Source organism: Melanotaenia boesemani, chromosome 13 (genome assembly GCF_017639745.1).
Source record: "Melanotaenia boesemani isolate fMelBoe1 chromosome 13, fMelBoe1.pri, whole genome shotgun sequence".
Classification (NCBI taxonomy): Eukaryota; Metazoa; Chordata; class Actinopteri; order Atheriniformes; family Melanotaeniidae; genus Melanotaenia; species Melanotaenia boesemani.
Genome location: NC_055694.1, coordinates 26,900,516 through 26,921,171, shown reverse-complemented (window position 1 = coordinate 26,921,171; position 20,656 = coordinate 26,900,516). Strand labels below are relative to the sequence as shown.

Sequence of the window (20,656 nt, the reverse complement as noted above, 5' to 3'; positions counted from 1 at the left end):
ATACTTGAAAGTGAGCGAGAGATGTTTTCCATCTAGAGATAGGTTGTTTATTTATGTATTTCTTTCCACAGAACTGAATCTGTGGTGGAGAAGCTCTTGACAAACTGGATGTCTATTTGCCTCTTCACATTTCTTAGGGTATGTAGTGCAGTACTTCACACCTCAGAAGATTTTTGTTGACTTTGCAGGTGAAAAATTAAACTCTTCCCGCACTGCTGTCCTTTTTATCTGTGCTGTTAAAAAGCCCTGTTACCTTTGTAAATCTATTTACATGCTGTACATTACACCGTCTACAAATAACATCCTCTCCCATCACAAGTAAATTGACTACTTTTCTAATTTAAAATATTACAGCAACCATATTTTATTTCTGTTTTGCACTGTGGATGTCTTCTGTTATTTATCTGTTACAGTCAAAGCACTGTAGGTGTTTCCATGCAAGGCTGTAAATACATTTTCAGGCTCTAAGCTTTACATTTGTGTTGTTTCAAAAGTGTTTGTAGCTAACACTGAATCTTAACTCATGTTATCTTCCTAGATTGTTGAAGTAGTTGACCAAAAAGGCCCCACTATGTCAGTAATATGGCAGTATTTCAGTAAAAATAATGAATAACAGATTTATGTAATGTGCAATATTGGCTTTTAGTTTAGTTAGCTGAACACCAAAACAAATAATGTGACAATTTTGTTAAATCACCTGGAAAGATATCACCACAGCAGCTAAACAGAAGCTTGAAAATGCAAGCTGATGCAATTCAGTGCACCAGTCTCACAGTGCAAGCAGATGAGCATCATCACATCGTTAGTGGTTGCTCCCCTCATACATAAAAGCAATTAAAAGAAACCAATGAGATCACAACAACCTCTCCCATTACACCTCAGCGGATTCCCCCCAACACTTGACCCAAGAAATGATGGACAGATTTTTCTTTTATAATCTGAAGGGTTTTTATTTTTTTATTTATTTATTTTTTATTTGGCCTTTAACAAAATGTAAAAAACAAACAAACAAACAACTTGCTTACTTTTTTTTAACCATAGAATTTCAGAATTATTGTAGTGCAAATGGTATCCACCAGGGGGCAGAAGACAATTATCAGATTATGTACAACAAGGTTTTGAGCAAAGTTTTTGCCACAAAAGTCATGTAACAGATGTCAGAAACTTTATGTAGTTCATTAGGCATTAAAGGTTCCATATCATATGTTTTTTTCAACAATTTTATATGTTGGTATCAGAGGTCCAACAACATTGTTTTCAAAGTGTATTAACCTAAATTCAGCCATGGTCTTTAATTTCAGCCTTCCAAGTGTGGCTCTAGTGAGCGCTACTGAAAACGGGCTGTTTCTGTTTTCTGTGTTTCTGTTATTTATCATTTAAAGATCTCAGACTCACCTGTTTAAGCAGACATTTGCTAAAAATTGGAGCAAGCTAGTGAGAGAAGTGACAGAAATTTCTAATATTTGGGCCACATACACAGGCCATGAGGACACATATGACTGCTAGAAAACCTTTAGAAAAGAATTTTACATAATATGGGACCTTTAAAGCATTAAACGTAAAGTTGAAAGGTGCAGTGTGTATCAGAATCAAAGGTAATTAACAGATACATTTTATATATCATTAAGAACTGTGTTTTTATTGGTATCTAATCACTTTAGGAAATTACATTTTTTTTTAAATTCTTTTAGAAAAGGGATCATCAATTCCAGACCTCTTGGGCCAGCGTCATGCAGGTTTTAGATCATTCAAATTAATGGGTCATTAAGAGGCTTGTGCAGAACTTAAAGGGGTAGTGCACCCAAAAATGTGTTTTTTGAGCTGTAAACAACACAGTATTACTTGATTGTGAGGAAAAACCACCTTTACTTGATGAATAAACGTGATAAAATGTGTTTTTTTTTTTTTTTTTTTTAAACAGGATTTTGTGGGTAAAAATTGTCTTATAATGCCCTCTACAGGGTAAAACCAGGTTTTGTTTTGTGTGAGAACCATCTCTACATCACAAGAAAACTTTAAAACCCTCACAGCCCCTCCCTCCAGATGAAAATAAGCAGGTCCACACCATGCAGGCATAGAAAACCACCAAGGCATATGAAGTGATGTGAACTTATAGGTGTAGATATAGTTTCAGATTTTTATTCTTTCACACAGTTTCTGATTAAATGTTCCTGCAATAGGATGGATTTGTGCTTTTGAGGGGTGTAAAAGTAACACTGGACTTTATTCTTTATCTGCTGATCCTCATCTGGCGACAGTCAGCACTTTAAAGACCGCTCTGTGGCATAGGTGCTTTGTGAATCTCGCTTTGCGTCTCTCCATTGAGCTGAGCTGCTGTCTGTCAATCATTTTGGCCTGTGTATCCTGACCCGCCCACTCTCCGCTCTGTAATCACCACACATCTCCCACCCCAACCCTTGCAGTTTCAGGCATTTTTCACATTCGGCAGTGGGTGGAGTTACAGAAAGTAGGGGGTGTAGTTATATTTTAATAAGCTTTTGGAGAGGCATTTGATTTAAATCAGGAGTATTGCGGCAGGAAAACATATAAAACCTGAAGGACAGTGGCCCAAGAGGTCCAGAGTCTGTGATCCTTGTCTTAGAATCAGCCATTTATATCCACTTGCTGTGGGTTCACATACATAGTAGCTGTCATATTTGTGCCACCATTTTTCCTACGGTGTCTCTGAATGGACAAACAACTCATTGTGTGAAGTGAAAATACTGTGAGGTGTAAAACTACAGTACCAGCTCTGTTTAATGGGAGCTAAAACAGTGTTCCTCAAACCTGGTTCTCATGTACCACTGCCCTGCATGTTTTAAAAAGAACCCTACTTTACCACACCTGAATGAAATGAACGGCTGATTAACAGGTTTGCAAATAACTTGATGAGGAGCTCCATTTATCTGAACCAGATGTGTTGGGTTAGAAAACCATCTAAAACATGCAGGGCTGTGGTACTTGAGGACTAGAACTGAGAAACACCATGCTAGACAACAGTTTCAGATAAAAAAAACTGAAGACGACTGTACACCCATTTGTAATTTTGAAGTTGAATAGGGCTGCAATGATTAGTTGAAGTTGCCGACAATAGTCGACAATGAAAATAGTCGACAACTAATTTACCCGTCTACTAAACAACAAACAAAACAAACAAAAAAAACAACAAAAAACAAACAAACAAAAAAAAAACACCCTACGGAGTGAGACACATCATCTTCTTCCGTATCTCTGATGAGAGTTGCACAATGCCCATGAGCACAGAAAAAAACACTACAGAGTGAGACATCGTCTTTTTTTCTTATCTTTGCCGAGAGTTGCACACAATAAAGTCCGCAAAGGGAAAAATATGGCGGCGAATACCACTGAAGTACGTCTGCAATGTTTGCACATTTAAAGAGGAGGAACGTCGAACTTGCAAGATTTCAAAGCTGAAAGTGATATAAGATCCATCACAAGATACAAAATCCGATTGGTCGACTAGTTGTTTTAATAGTCGGTGACTAATCGACCATCAGAATAGTCATTAGTTGCATCCCTAGTCTGAAAGAATTTTGGCCATCGATGACCACCGTCTATTAACAGCTGAACTTGGTATTTAAAGAAATTGATATGCCCTTCTTCTAGATGTCAGTAATTCTTACACACTGTACTTTTAACTCCTCCAGTTTTCCCCTTTTTTCAGACTAGAAACAGTCATTTTGCAACCATTTTTAGGTCTTAGGGTGGAGGTTTACACTGTGGCTGAATAATGCCAGGACTTTTTGATTTGTATATATTTTATAGAAAGAGTTTACATATTTTGTAATTAAAATCAAAGCCACTCCCATGTTTTCCTGTTGGTATGCTTCAGGATTGTCTTGTTAAATAAATAAATAAAAATCTTAGCTTAAAATCCTGCTTTTCTCTTAGAATTACTCAGTATTGTTCAGATGTCATGACAGAACGGAGGCTTGATACATCTTAGAACTTTAGATTTTGAAAAATTTCTTTTGGGTCTGTGGTGGAAATTATGTCTTTTAACAGCTATTTATTACAACTTTCCCAAAAGAATTAGACAGATACAGAGTGATATGAAGTCTGTTTCTGATGGAGAAGAGTAAGTTCAGCCAGTATTTAAGTCCTTCAGGTCTACGACATGCATCTGTTTAGAGGAGGATTTGCTACATCCATTAGCAGGTGTACAGTCAGCATGAATCAGGTTTAGTGGCTCATTAAGGCAGGGTGGTCAGTCGCTGCTTCTCACAGGTGAAGAGGAACAATTGGTCTTGGATAAACTCCTGAATGAATAAATTCTTTATGCTTGGCCAGGAATCAGCAGGGGAGTCATTTTACATGCTGTTCAGAGCAATAAAGCACCAGGTGGACAAGGGACCTGTGGATGCTGTGACAGGAAAAGCAAAGTACACACTGAACGACAACCGGCTGCTACGTGAGGACGTGGAGTACCGCACGCTGGTGAGACATCAGGTTTACGTAAATGTCTCCCATTTCATCACGCTGTCTGTGTCATAGGTCTCAGCAACTTTTGTCTGGTTATTAAAACAAATTTTGTGTTTTTATGAAGTTTGAGCCACTAAAATGGTTCCTTCCTGACCCAAGAGAGCATCAGATTTCAAATGAATCTGGACTTTATTTGTATTACAGTGAATCATCTGTGACTTTCTGTCTTGTCCAGACTCTAAATGTTGTGATGCTGACTGCAGCCACCAGTGGAGGCACCACAACTCAGACGGTGCCAGCCAAGGTCCTGGACTGTGACACCATCACCCAAGTGAAGGAGAAAGTTTTGGAACAAACCTGGAAAGGAACATCTTTTTCACAGAGGCCGCACATCGACTCGTTGCATCTTGGTTAGTTCACAGGTCACACCCTGCTTCCTGTCAGCATCAAGAGTGTAATCTAAACATTTCATTTCCATTTAACTGCAAACATAAATATTAGTAAACAATAAAGTGTTGAGCCACCCTGATTACTATATATTTCCAGGGAAACATGACATAGGTACAACAATTTATTCAATTTAAGCCTTAAAGTCAGCATTTGGTCTGAACACCTTTATTCTTCAACACAGTCTGAACCATGTTAGACAAGCTTTCTTTTTATTTCTTTAAGTAGTCCTCAGGAATATTTTTCCAGGCGTCTTGAAGGACATTTCAACCCTTTCCTATGGATGTCGGCTGCCTTTTGTTCTGTTTTCTGTCAAGATAATCTCACACTGCTTCAAAACGCTGAGGTTCAGATTCTGGGAAGGATTCAGTACAGTACATTAGAGTTCATGGGTCATTTCGCAAACCTCAGCCTTTTTTCCCTGTTTTCCTTTTCCATAATGATGACTTATTGACACCCACCCTTCCATGGAGACCGTTTCTGATGAATCAGTTGATTCATCAGCTGATGAATCAGCTGATGAATCAGCTGTCTCAGGTTCTATCAGGTCTTTTTTTTTTTAAGTTTCCTTTTGATTAGTTAAAAAGCAGCAGATTTACAGATGACAACTTTAAAATACTTCCAGAAAACCAAGAGAAGTAGTTCTTACAGTCATTTTAAAAGATGACATTATATTTTGCTTCCACAGATTTCAGCTTTATTGTAAAACAAATGACGACTTAAGCTTTTTGCACGATACTGTGTATGTCTTGTTTTTAACTTTAAGTTTTCCAGTTTGTCTTCATTATTCCAGCCTTTTACAATGACTAATGAAAGATAAACAGTTTTAACACATTTAAACACCAGTTTTGAGCTTATAAAGCCTGCTTTTCTCTTCAGCTTCATGATTACTGTTGATGATCGTTCAACAAGCAGATTTTGACTGTTTTCACCCAAGTCTCCAGCTCCTTCTGTACATTTTAGTTCAGTCATTCAGTATTAATGCATTCATGTTGGTGTTCTGAACGAAAGTAGTTTTCTAGTTCTTTATATTATTTCCTGTATTTGAATAAGATCTTATGAGCTTCCTATATCAGTTTTATTGCATGGGTGCAAACCTGCAAGCACGAGTGCAGCATTGTTTACACAACAACTTAACCTATGTGTTTCCAGGCTGTTTAATGTGCTCCTAAATAGTCAAAGAAATATATCATGGATGGATTTGAAAATAGAATAACAACATGTGTCAGTCGTCTGTTTTGCAGTATGTTTTTAATGTCTTGAATGCAATGATGAGCAGAAGCATGATGCTACATAAACACTGCTCTCTCCAGAGTGGCGGGCAGGTGTTGCAGGTCACCTGATACTGTCAGATGAGGACCTAACATCTGTTGTACAAGGTTCTTGGAAGCGTCTTAATACACTGCAGCACTACAAGGTCAGTGCAAGCCTCACCAGCACTAATGTACTCCTACACACACACATACATATACACAAAGCCAGCATGTGCAAAACAGAGCAAAAACTGTGTGTGACACAAGTCTGTTGTCATACAACTATGTGGTGTAGGTCCCGGATGGAGCAACTGTGGCCCTTGTCCCCAGGAACGGCAAACATCACCTCCATGACAGTCATGATTACATGCCTGGAGAAAGTGAGTCACAGTCAACATAATACTGATATAAATATATATTAAGGTTTAATAAAGTACAAATGTTTTTTTATCGTATAAGACCTACCTTTTTAGCTTAGCTCATAGCTGAATTTTATTTGATTTAGTTTTATTATTTTTATCTTATTTATTTTATCATAATTTTTATAGTTTTTCGTAGATTTTCGCTATCTAATTATGTACTTTTCTTTTTATTTAAGATTCTCGCTATTTATTTGGCTCTCTGTTTTTATTGTTTTGTTTTACCCAAGTGAACTTTTTTACTTTATTTTATAATTTTTATTAACAATTTATGTGTATTTTATTCTTGTCACTCTTATCAGTTCTTACTGTTTTTAAGTTTATTTAATCTTGTGTTTACTTTTTAATTTCCGTGTATTCCTCCTGGGGATCCTCCACACTGGTGGCTCTGCCTGTTCTGTCTGCGGGGTTGTTGCCATGGTGACTGCCCTTGTCAGGGTGGCTGGGGATCCTGCGCTGCAGCCCTGTGGCTCTGGTGTGGATCCTGGCCTGCCCTGACCTGGGTGGTTCCTGTGGTGGCGCCTTCTGTGGTCATTGGAGGGCTGGCTTCCGGTGTGACTGGATCCCCAGGATATAGTTTCCTCACAGCAGCATCCATCCAGATGTTTTTGTCTATTGATATTTTATACCTACATTCAGTTAAGAGACAGTAACGAGGGGTGGGAGTTCATGTTCGTGCAGAATGGGGTATGGGCGGGTGGGGGTAGTGTGCATGTGTGTGTGTGTCAGGATGTGTGGAAGAGACTACAATGAGGTGTTTTTCATTGCTGTTATATACTATAAAGGCTTTTTAAATTTTGTTTTTAATATGCAGAATTAATTTTTATTATGTAAAGCACTTTGTGTGTTGCTTTGTGCATGAAAAGTGCTATATAAATAAATAAATAAATCTGTTTTTAAAGGACCGTTTTCCAATATTACCTAAGGGATTTTTTTTTTATCTATTCAGGATTATTTGTCCTTAATTAATCATGTGTCTAAACAATTGAGCAGACTCTAAATGACCAGTGGAGGTCACTGTTTGACTGTGTTGAACAAATTAAAGCTTGCAGCTGTGTGTGTGTTGTAGAGCAAGCTCCGCTTCTAAACTTAATTATAGTTAAGATAAATATAGATTAAGTTTAAATGGAACAAACAGACATAGTTTAATAGAATTTCTGAAAAGTAACACTTAAAATGAGGTACGCACCTCAGTTATTAACTTTTTCTTCAGCCTGCTGTCACGCTCATCCAGCTGTTTGCCTCTTCCTGTCAGAGACGCCTATGCTGGATGATGGGGAGGAAGGAGGCATGAGGCTCTGGCATCTGGTAAAAGCTAATGAAGAATCCGAGTTACCAAAGCACAGAAGAGGCAGCTTGAGGGAAAGAGGTGGGGAGAGAGCCAAGGCCATCCCTGAGATATACCTCACACGCCTGCTCTCCATGAAGGTAAAACAAGTTATCTGAACGCTATCATTAGTTTTTGCTTTACATAGTTACAATAAAAAGCAACACAAAAACAAAGAATTCAAACAATGTGAAAATAGAACTAAAAAATACATTAAAGAACATAAAGAGAAACAATATTAAGACATAATTAAACGCGTGTGTACAATCACAATAAAATCATGTTAAATAATTCAATGAAAGCTTTTAAAAGGCAAAGGTTAAAAGTCTAAATAGGTTAAAAGTTACCGTGCAGATTTTATGCATAGGTGCATGAGAAAAGAACAGTTCTTAACCTGGATTAAAAAGTGTCTACGTTTGGTGAAAGTTTAATCTCCACTGGCAGTTTGTTCCACTTGTTTGCAGCATAACAGCTAAATACTGCTTCTTCATGTTTGGTCTGGACTCTGGTCTTGAAGTTGTAAGTTGTTTTGTAGGCTGTCCCAATCTGAAGGAGCACAATACTTAAAAGCTGTTTTCCCACCTTCTGTCCTGCTGGAAGGTCGACATCTGTCTCCATCTCAGATCTCTACAAGACTGAAGCATGTTTATATCAAGAATTCCCCATCCCTGGTGATGAAAAACATCACATAGCATGATACTGCCACTGTCATGCTTCACTGTTGGGTTGACGTTCTCCAGGTCATGTGTTGGGTTTTCACTATTTTTCTTGATAGCCAGAAAGTTCAGCTTTTGTCTCACCTGACCAGAGGGCCTTCGTTCATATATCTTGCAAGTCTCCCATATGCCCTTTGGTGAACTTTTCTATAAGAAATGTTTTTTCTTTTTGCTTCTGGCCACGTCTTAAAGCCCAGCTCTGTAGAGTTTACAAAGAAAAGTGGTGCTATGGACAAATATGGCAGTCTCAGCTCATGGTGTTGTTTGCCTCTTAACTAGTGCTGCTTCAGACTGTGGGCCTCTAAGATTAGATGTAAATACACTGACATTAGGCTGCATACACATGGACCTTATTTAACTAAATGTGTGATTTCTGAAACTGATCGATGTCACCAGATCTTATTTAGGGCATGCGCCACTTTCTGCCTATTTATTTATTTTTAAGGAATGTATTTATTTTGTATTTCAGTTCAACAATTTGGACAATGTTGTGAATTTCCATTATACAAAATAACCTAAATAATTATTCACAGCTTGCAACACAAAAAATGGTTTAAAAACTAAAAGGATGAATCTTTTTTAAGAGCCACAGTATAAATCCTTAATTCTGACACAAATTTAAGAGGTTACTTGCAGCATAAATAATTAACATTGCCTCCCTCCACTCACCCCATCCGTTTTTTTAAGACATTGTGCCTGTATTTAACTCACTCGTCAATACAGTGTAAAGATTGATTAAAAATATGTCTTCTTTATATGTCCATAGACAAAGCTTCCATCTTTAAAAGGTCACTTCAGTGTTTGTCATTTATATATTTGACAATCTTCTATATTTCATCCACAGTTCAAACATGTGAGCACAGTAGCTTGACACACAGCACGGTGCTATTTTCAGCTGATAATTTCAAAGAGAAACCTTCATCCAATGTGAGCCTGAATTATTTAAAGTAAATGCAAAATTAATCTTCTTAATGTATGTGGACCCAACACATTAAGTAATGGATTCCCACTTTGAAAACACTTGTTCAAACAAATTTTGCAAAATGTAGTGGGCTGTAAAGTAATATGCACAACATATTTGATAATAAACTGTGAGTAGTGCATTATAAATTTTCCACGAGGCTGCCTTGTGCTGCTGTAGTGCTGTTAATGTAATTTATTAATACTCATTTATATTGTTGGAGGACTTAAAAGAACTAAAGACTGACAACATTGTTCATAATCATAAGTTCATAAGTTTAAGTATCTCAGGGTGTTGTTGATGATTGGAGGTAGAAACCAAGCAGGAGGTTGAAGGTCTGGGGAGGCCAGCATCTGCAGAGATATGACACACTTCCTGTCTGCTCTGATGGTCAGATTAAAAGGTGTTATTTAAACCTTGTTAAAGAAGATTTTCTACATCATTCAGTCTACGTTAGAGTTCTCATCTCACAAACTGCATGTAGTTACCAAAAGAACAAGGTTGCAACTACAACTGGCAGAAAAGAGCATCCACCAGGGTGTGTGGGCTCATCTTTAGGAGCTTGGTCATCCAGGAGGGGTTCAAAGTAGAGTTGCTGCTTTCCCACATCAAAAAGAGACAGTTAATGTGATTTGGGGATGTGGTTAAGATTCCTTTTATAACGTGAAATAATTGGAAGTTTTTTTAAGTGCTTATTTAACCCCGCCATTCTCTTCTCTGTCTTAGGGTACTCTGCAGAAGTTCGTTGATGATTTATTCACTGCGATCCTCAGCACCAGTCGTCCCGTCCCCCTGGCTGTTAAATACTTTTTTGACTTGTTGGATGAGCAGGCTCTGCAGCATAACATCGCTGACCCTGAGACCATCCACATCTGGAAAACCAACAGGTAACTGTAATGTTAGGAGGCAGGAAAGGCCAACATCTGGTGTCTGGGTTAAATGTTAAAAATGTGCTCTAAAGGGTTCATTCATTCGTTCATTCGTTCATTCATTCATTCATTCATTCATTCATTCATTCATTCATTCATTGCCAAATATTTATAGTTGTGTATTACTAGCAAAGAAAAAAAAAGTCTCCATTACAAATGAATTAAGCCCAACATTTCATTGCAGTTGTGTGTATTCATACAGCACATCAGTGTGTATCGGAGCAGCCCAGACTGTTGGAACAAAATGCAGATCATGTTGCTTTGTGGATCTTTTGCAGTGAGAGGGTGTAATGAAAAGAAAACGATTTACTGATTCAATAACAACGTGGCGTAAAAACTACCATCACATTGTTTTTTAAAAGCCATTTTAGAAAATGATTTTAACTTGGAACCCTGGTTCCCCCCAACTAAGAGGACTCTAATCGATTTGATGGATTTTTCTATGAGGATTATTAAACTTTGACATGTTATACCAATAAAATGCACAGAAGAACAAATGAAAAATACATGTTTTGTTCTCTTTTAGCCAGGCAACCATTAGACTCTTGTATGTTTGTGTATTTTTTCCGTTCCACAAAGAGCTCACAGAGAAATAAGCAAGGATGAACTCTAAGTTAAAACCCCTTCATGACGAGCGCCTCCTGTACAGGCGGCTGCGTGAAATGCATGCTGAACAAATAGTTTATGTGCATGCTAGAAAGCACCAATTCTAACATAGCATACGAAAATGAAGGGGAGAAACGTAACGAGAAGCCTCTACCTGGTGTCGCCGCCCAAATGAAACACAATTCAAATCCCAAGCAAATATCTGGACACGTAAAAAAAAACATGAAAACAGCCCATGCCCCCTTAAGTGCTTCTGTTAATTTCACCATTTCAAGCAAATCACACAAACAAGATGTCTGAAAGCAGGGACTCTGCTGACTACAAACATGTCCCATCACTGTGCTACAAATACTCAGTAAGCTAGAAGCCAAAAAGCTTTTTTTAAAAAAAAAAGCTCCACAAAATCAGTTGATTCAAATAGATTTCATAGTTCATGCTACTAACATAAATTTGTGTTGTTTTTTTAAGCTATAAATATATCTCAGTAGTCATCCTGGAAATAGCCATTCAGTTCAGATGAAAGTTTTCTAACAATTTCACATAACGTGAAATGTGTCGTTTATATTTCACTTAACACCCGTGCCCTGATTAAAATAACTAAAAAAATAATAGTTTCAATAACTATATTATATATTAAACATTATACTCTGGCAGCTATTTTTTACTTTATTTGATCTTATTTTATATACGTTGTATTTTTTCTAATTTATGTTGCAATTTATGTAATTTCGTTGCACTTTTGTTGCAATGACAATAAAGTTCTATTCTATTCTATTCTATTCTGTAACCTTAATGTAATGGATTTGATTAAGTCAAAGTAACCAATTAAAATTACTGTTAAAAAACCCTGTAATCTGAATGATAGATTATTTAAAGGGTCTTTTCTCCCAGTGTGCGGAACATAACAGCCACAGTTTCACTACTTAAATGTTGATCATTTTTCTTGTCTGGTTAAACAGTTTACCGCTGCGGTTCTGGATCAATATCCTCAAAAACCCACAGTTCATCTTTGACGTGCAGACCTCAGACCATGTGGATGCTGTGCTGTCGGTCATCGCCCAAACTTTTATGGATTCCTGCACCATTGCTGACCACAAGCTAGGACGGGTGAGCTAATCCCACTAGATACACTAAGTGACTTTAATTACTGTACATAAGTCTGTTACTCTTAAAACTCCACCAGATCGCCAGCACCCCTGGTGGTTTTGTTATAATGGTTAAAACTCTTGATGTTTAACATGTGTTTGTTTTAAATGGCATCATATGTCTTCATATGGTGTTTTAAGGGTTAATTAAAAACTTTGTTCAAGCTTTATTTTTTATTTATTTTCATTACATTGTAAAATACCTCATATAATATTATTATTTCTATTATATTATGTAGTTTGTATGATATTTTAAGGACACGTTTGTCTTCCTTGTTCAGGACTCTCCCATCAACAAGTTGCTGTATGCTAGAGACATCCCACGTTACAAACAGATGGTGGAGAGGTAAGAATATGGCAGCCAGTTGCCCCACTCCCCCCGGGCATAAAAAACTATGTAAGAGACACGAGGGAGGGAGGGAGGCTGAGGACATCTGTTAGCAGCAGACAGAAGGTAGACTTAGCCTGCAAGGCTTTCATGCATGGATATTCTGGGAGCAGACTGCTGCACTCACTGCTGTCAGCTGCACGTTAAACCCTGCAGATTACACAAGTAATAAATTAAAGCTTCATTAAACAGGAGTTTCTGTAACAAACCTGCTTCCTTTAAAAGCCTTATTAGTCTTCCATGTGTTTAAAAGATTAACAACAAGCTCTGTACCTGTTTCCTCTCTGTCACACTGTGGGTTTGTTGTATTTTCTCATGAAATTAAAGAGGGAGCATAGTCCAGGTGTGGGCAGTGTAACTTTTGACATTATTAACTGATGATCAACAGATTAAATGAACTCAGAGTAAGAATTGTTTTTAATTTCTTATCAAACAGCTTCAACATAGAGATGTAGTCATTTTAGTATCTTTTAGCTTTGTCTTTTTTCTTTTTTCCCACTCAGATGTTCCTCAGCAGGTGTCTGCATTATCAATTTTCTGAAGGAATAAATAATTAATTTATAGCTTTATGTCTAAACACAACAAAAGCCAATTTTAAAGGAAAATTCTTTTCTTTTTGTATGTTCTGCATCAGTTACACTTGAAATGTGTATTTAAAAATATCAATGAAGTCAGCTCTGCAGTCATGTGCTTCTCTTGTTCGCCCCATCTTCAGGTACTACACAGACATCCGGCAGACCATCTCAGCCAGTGACCAGGAGATGAACTCGGCTCTAGCAGAACTCTCCCGCGTACGTTGTTCATCCCTTTACGCAAAAATATTACTTTTTTTTTTTTTGTTTTTAAAGCTGAGCATTTTATTTTTGGGGGGCTTTGAGTTTAAATGATAGAGTATTTTTAAAAGATAGCTATTTTTAACCACTGCTTTTTTTCTTTTTCCCACATCAGAATTACGCAGCAGAAGTGAACTGCCTTGTGGCTTTACACGAGCTGTACAAGTACATCAACAAATACTATGATCAAGTAAGTATGACTAGAATGAATAATACAGAAGCACACAGCTTTGGTCTTTGTGTCTGTTTGAGCTTCATTTTGATTTGTTCCTTTTTTCAAATAAACTTCTATTTTTATGTTTTGATAAACTGTGACATCTTAATGCTACAATGGCTAAAATTCAATGTGTAAAAAACAGTTCATACTTCTAGTCTATACAGATTAAACATTATAACACTGGTAATATTTATCAAATCTCCCTTTATTCCACAAATAGGTGGGCAAAGGCCTTCCAGCTTTTCTTATTTTGGTGAAATTTCAGCACAATTTCCTGTTACAGGGAATATCATCCGCTATATGCTTCAGCAACAAATGAAATATTTTGACACACATGCCTTTCAACTTGACATTGGTTCTACTGTATATCAGCAACTTGGATGGCAAAGAGTGTTTGGCCTGAACATGACTCACATGTGGTTTGGCTCAGAATGGCTGTGACTGCCTAATTTTAGCAGCATATCCACAAGACGTTATCCAAATCTTGCCCAGCTGCTGACCCTTGGCTCTCGCTTATTATAACCCCAGTTCAGGGTGCTCTATGACAGCTGGACCACATCTGGTCCATACAGCAGTTACAGTGACTGAACTATACAGGCCAGATTTGGCCCAAATGTGCTATTCTGTTACACTGTCTTACTATCTTTATTAAGAATCAGTTGCATCCAGACTATTAATTTGGATATCTTTTGAAATAATTTTTCATCTGACTTCTTTCTTCTGTCAGATTATCACGGCTCTGGAGGAGGACTCCACAGCTCAGAAGATGCAGCTCGGTTACAGGCTCCAACAGATCGCTGCTGCTGTAGAAAACAAGGTGACAGACTTATGACCTCAAAGCCGAAATGGATTTTTTTCCTTTACGTCTCCTGGACGAAAAAAGGTTTTCTTTATTTTCCCTTTCTCTTCTTAAAACAAAGGAAGACAAAGGCACTCTGTGATTTCACTGTCGTTCTGACAGACTGGTTTTCAGTGATGAGAGAGATTATCTCATGAGGATCGCTGATTCTGGCCACGTTTCCTGTGACCTCCTTCAAATTTCCACAGGTCCTCACACTGGGATTAAGAAGGACAGCATGCCACTAAGGAAAAAACTGATGAATCTAAAAAGAAGCACATCATAAACGTTTGACATCTCATTGATTCTTTGTGTTGAATTAAAAACAAAAAAGGAGACAGAAAATGAAAGAGATTTGAGCAGAACATTCCCACCCCGAGTTTAAAGGTACGCTTTTCATCCTCTGTGAGCTGAAAAAGGAGGATTTCACCTTTAATGTCGACTGCTGTGGGTTTTTAGTTCGTGTTTTCTTAAAGTCTTATTGTGACACTATCAGTGGCCTGTTTATTGATCTTTAGGGGTTTTTCCAATCTGCTCTTGGCTTCCTTAAACCGTCTTTCCAAAGTCTTATTTTGTTTTTCTGATCAGTAAACGAGCATTTCTTTTTTCTTTTTCTTTTTTTTTTTTTACTTTGGTGCCTCATTTGTTTGAGCTAAAGAGCATTGTTTTATAAAGACTCTCATTTCTCTCTCTTTGTTTATGGTGGCCATATTAAGATAAACTTTGCAGGATTTTTTTTTTTGTATCACCCAAAGAAATTTGTCCGATTTTTCTCCAAGATAACGTCAACATTGATCCGTCCTTTTCAAAATGATGAAAGTAGAAGGTCAGTCACAGAATCGGTGAATGATTCACCCTGATCTTCTTCCTGTGGGGAAATTAATGCACAAATACAAAAATAATGCACAAATAAACTTTTAAGTTTATTGGTATGTTTTTAATAATAAAAAATTTAACAGCACTTCAGGATTTATTTTCTGTTTCCTGATACATTTATTTTTCCGGACCTCGTAATGTGTTGCAGAAAAAAAGCAGCGTTAATCCTGAAGTGGTTATAAAATAATTAGAAGTTAAATCACTTATGACAAATTATTTCTTTTATTTGTGCATTTTTGGGGGGATTTATTTTAGTTATATTGTCGGCACAATTTTGTATTCTTCTGGTTTTTTTTAAGTCTATTTTATGTCTCTAAACTTTTATGGGATTTTTATTGCAGATATCTCGTCTCTGTGGTCACCCGACTCACCTGTGTTACATTTTCAGCTTCACCTGTAACATCCGTGTAAAACTGATGTAATCTGCAGCCTCCACCAAGAGGCTGAAATCCAAGTTTTTTACAAACATTTCACTCATAACAAAAACAGCTTTGCCCAATTTTTATGCTTTAAGTTTTGTTTATATTGTTGGTGTTAAAGCGAACGCCAGATTTTAACAGTGTTGTTGCAGAGCAAAGCTTTTTATGTTTCAGAAATGATCCCGTTTCTTTCAAGACTTTTTTAAAGGATATTCATTTTTAACAAAGAACTGCTGCTCTGTGATGCCATGTGTGAAAGGCTTTTTATTAGTTGTTTTCCAACTTAATTTATTGTTTATTTATTTTGCTGCAAATGTTGTTAGTTATTCCTGTCAGACTTGTAGAGCGGTAAAGATTCTGCCCCTTTTTCTTGAAGAAAACATCTTTTGTCCTTTCTCTACCTTTTGTTTGTTGTTGCTTTTTTTGCTACATCAAAACCAAATTTACCATCTGCTGATTTGAATTTCTTTACATTCTGTTTTGATCTAAAATGCATTAAAGAATATGAGCTCTAAGGTTTCAAGCAGTTAACTTGTATATAAAAAAGTATTTTTCTCATTCTTTGCTGTGCACATACTGTTGCTTGCAGCTAACTTGTGTATGCAAAGCCCAGGTTCGTTTCGTAGATACATACATCTCCCACGTAATCTTGACTTTAGTGTTGTTTAACTGATAGGATGAGCCTAACAACAGCTTAATGTGATGCAATAAAGTGGTCCATATGTGAACAAAAGCCTCAAACATGATTGTTTTTGTTTTTTTCCCCAGCCTTCAACATTGAATCAGACAGCAGGTTACCAGTGGAAGTGGGAGCAGCTATATGCATGTCCTGAATTCATCATAACAGAACTATACATGTTAGCTAATCTGCTAAAAGGCACTCATTTGCCTGTTGAAACATATTTATACTCCATTTATTTGTTTTAGTGCTCTGTCTCAGGGCTCAGAATAGGACATTACAATAACGTGTTAATCCCTGTTATGTTTCAGTCACTGATAAGTAACCTAAGATATAATCTGATCATCATTGCCTCCGCCTCATGGATGAAGCCTCAGTTTGCTCCCTCAGTCCTGTTTCAGTGTAACATACAAATATGTCAGTTTGTGTCAATGTCCCATTAAAATCTGGGGAATTTGCAGCCTTTCCAAAGGTTGCAGTACATGTCATGCAATACACGCTGTCAGTTGTTTGAATCACATGACATCAGCTCGATGCATTCAGGCATGTAGACATGCTGAAGTTTAAACTGACCGTCAGAATGAGGAAAAGAGGATGACTGGTTGTTGGTACCAGACAGGCTGGGCTGAGTATGTCAGAAACTGCTGATCTACTGGGATTTTCTCACACAAACATCTCTGGGGATTACAGAGAATGGCCTGATAAAGAGAAAGTGCCCAGTGAACAGCAGTCGACTGGCAGGAGATAGAAAGGCAAGGGTAACTCAAATAACCATTGGTTCCAACAAAGGTATAAAGAATCCCATCTCTAACCGTCCAACCTGTAGCAGATGGGCTTCAGCAGCAGAAGACCTGAGACCTTGTAGCCTCAGGATTGTGAGGCTACAATTCACACAGACTCACCAAAACTGGACAATAGAAGATGGAGAAATGTTGCCTGGTCTGATGAGTTGTATTTGAGCTGCTGCATTCAGATGGTAGGCTCAGAATTTGGTTGAAACATGAAAGCATGGATCCATCCTGCTTTTCTATGAGCAGTTCAGACTGGTGCTGGTGGTGTTATGGTGTGGGGATATTTTATTTTAAGACTTTGGGACCCTTGATACCAGCTCAGCATCATTTAACCACCCCCGCCTATCTAAGTATTGTTGCTGTGTCCATCCCCTTTATGACCACAGTGTACCCACTAGAAGCAGGCAGTGATGGCTACTTCCAGCAGGATAATGCACCATGTCATAAAACTCTACTCTAACATGACTTGAACATGACAATAAGTTCACTGTACTCCAGTGGCCTCTACAGTCACCAGATCTCAGTCCTACAGAGCAGGGTAGTCCAAAGTCAGTCCTTGAGGGCAGCTGTCCTGCAGGTTTCCACTGTTTCCCTGCTTCAACAAATCTGATTCAAATAAAATGGATCCAACAGCATATGAAGTTCTGCACAATGACTCACTAATTTGGTAGTCAGGTGTATTGAGAGAAACATTAAAAACCAGGATTGTGGCCCTTATAGACCAGCTGGACACCCCTGCGATAGAGCAGCTTGGGGATGTGGTGGAAAAGGAGATTCTCATCGTTGATGTACATCCCATAGATCTGCAGCAACTGTTTGATGCTATCATGTCAATATGGAGAAAAATTTCCAATGAATATTTCCAACACCTTGTTGGATCAGTAACACTCATAATTATTGCAGTTCTGGAAGCAAAGGAACTCTAACCTACTAGCAGGTGTACCTAATGAAGTGGCTGATAAGGGTATACATGATTATATTGCACATATATTACACCCAATAAAACTTAAGAATATTAATTTTTTTGTATGTAGTCAGAATGAACCTAAAATCCACTATAACCTTTACAGATGAATTTCATTTGACCCTCTCTAAACTTTTTAATGCACATGTACAACTGTACCATGAGTAACTGGAAAAAACAAAAACAAAAAAATAATCAAGCGTGTCTGAGCCATGAATGCATCACTAAATGTTCTGGTTTAATGACTGCTGCTATCTATACAGTCCTCTTCATCATACTGTTCACATATAGACATCATCAGACCAAAACCACACTCAGTTTTTGACACACTGATATTTTATGTTGTGGTATACTGAACACTGTTGGTAGATTTTGTTTCAATAAATAGTTGGAGATGAAGAAATGACCATATCATGATTCGACTTAAACATCCTACAATCATGATATAATATCAAAGTAGAATTAAATTTTTACATTATATGTAAATTTCACCTTAAAGTTGAATATCCTTATGTTTGTCACAAATGTTTATTATTGCTATTTCTTTTAACATTACTGTTCCTTTATTGTTTATGTGCATTGCTGACCATGGGCGGGTCTTGCCAGTCTCTCTGATGGGGGAAAATACTACCTCATGTCATCAGTGAATTACACTCTGACCTTTAAAATCCGTCACATTCACATAGCCTTTAGATTCAAATGAATATACATGTTGTTTTTTTGTTTGTTTTTTTTTTGTCCAGAGGTAACAGCTATTATTATTAGTGCTAAGTGGCTACCAGACAATTATTTAGTTGAACGTTTATCTGCTGTTTATCAGGTCGTGTTTGTAATATATTTATCAGTGCCTGGGTCTTGAATTATCAGCCACATAATGGCAAAGGAATGTAGGTCACATTTCAGTGTTCCCTACACACGAGTTGGACACAGAAGAATGAGTGTTTGCATGTGTTGGGTGATGCAGCCTCTTGCAACTAAACGCTGGTGGAAGCTGGTTCAAAAATAAATATTCTTTAATTGCCAAATAATTATTTATCCCCCACTAACATAGTGATCTAGATCCATGGAGGTGCTGTTTTATGTCTCTCCATGTACACATAGTCATGCTCATCACCGTGGGAAGAGTCTCATTACGGCTTTTTGAAAATAGAAAGTAGAAACGGCCAGCACAAGCTTTTAGCTTAAGTTTGGACCAACATAACAGAGTTATAAAGCAAGACTCAGGGGAAAGGACTGGACCAACATGAAAAAAGAATTAAAGTTCCCCTGCACACACTTCCATACACAAAGCAACATTAACAAAGCAAACTACAGCAGAAGTGAAATGCAGCCAAATTAAGCTTGGAATCTATTCAGTCATATTTACAGTAGTGATGCAAAAGCATTTGTTGAAGCATCCGGCTCTTGTCTCTGCAGGTTTCTGAGGGTGTGTTGTCTTTGTCATTTAAAGACATGGGTGATCAAGCAGGTGTTGTTTTCACCTTTAAATGTTGTGGGGTTTTTTTAAAAGCACTTGCATAACTACCTGCCATTTCCAACTATGTTTTGTGTCCACAATCTAACTCTTGGTTAAAGCCAGCATTCTACATTTGGCTTGAAAATTACACTCAGCAGCGTAAGCTAATCAGCTGACATCATTACAACCCTTCCTGTTGTTTTACACTGATGTAGTTTTGGATAAAGACTGAAAAATGATCAGGCACTGAACCATAAAGCAATGGAAAATATGTTAAAATTAAATGGTACGAGGAAACTCAGGTACTCAGGTTACACAGGTCTTGCTATAAAGTTTTATTATTATTATTTTTACTATTTTATAATAAAATTATAGAATATTATGAAATAAAATAAATAATTATAAAATAATACTATCTTTATCATAATATTTTTTTTTTTTTTACTAAATTCTCCCTAGGAGTGAGTGTGAGTAAGAATGGTTGTTTGTCTCTCTGTGTTGGCCCTGCGATGGACTGGTGACCTGTCCAGGGTGTACCCTGCCTCTCACCTGCTATCTGGAACAGAGAAACAAGTAGGTACCTCAATAAAAGGCAGTACCACATCAATACAAAGGATTTGACCTGCAGTAACACCCTAGAGGGAGCTCTAACGCCACAAATGAAATGCCGTGGAAAACCACCACAGGTTGAATACACCAAACAAATAAAGTTAACAGTTGGATTACCTTTACAAACGTAGGGCAATGCTTGACATCACATTAAATAATAATCATTTATAAGTGCACATGTAGTGCAGCCGCGGGTTGTAGCAAAAACGAGTGGCTACGCAGATTATCGTAACGACTAAAGAAAAAACACACATTTTTCCTCCTGTAAACCTGTACTCACATGAGTAGGAACGCACACAGAACTCAAAACACACAGGAGTAACTTAGGATGGGCCCGGAT

At 37.4% G+C, this 20,656-nt stretch overlaps 1 protein-coding gene across 2 annotated transcripts in view; it reads left to right on the top strand.

Moving 5' to 3' along the window:
• The window catches only part of LOC121651830 (plexin-B1-like), an 89,718-nt gene extending 73,171 nt beyond the window's left edge, over positions 1-16,547 (top strand). For both annotated transcript variants that reach the window (XM_042004252.1, XM_042004253.1), the window contains 12 exons: positions 72-138; positions 4,312-4,458; positions 4,679-4,853; positions 6,204-6,307; positions 6,439-6,523; positions 7,818-7,990; positions 10,293-10,453; positions 12,061-12,208; positions 12,528-12,592; positions 13,350-13,425; positions 13,583-13,657; positions 14,412-16,547. In XM_042004252.1, coding sequence (XP_041860186.1) covers positions 72-138; positions 4,312-4,458; positions 4,679-4,853; positions 6,204-6,307; positions 6,439-6,523; positions 7,818-7,990; positions 10,293-10,453; positions 12,061-12,208; positions 12,528-12,592; positions 13,350-13,425; positions 13,583-13,657; positions 14,412-14,516 — 1,381 coding nt within the window. In that variant the 3' untranslated portion in view covers positions 14,517-16,547. The remainder of the gene's footprint in view (positions 1-71; positions 139-4,311; positions 4,459-4,678; positions 4,854-6,203; positions 6,308-6,438; positions 6,524-7,817; positions 7,991-10,292; positions 10,454-12,060; positions 12,209-12,527; positions 12,593-13,349; positions 13,426-13,582; positions 13,658-14,411) is intronic.
• The last annotated feature ends 4,109 nt before the right edge of the window (positions 16,548-20,656 follow it).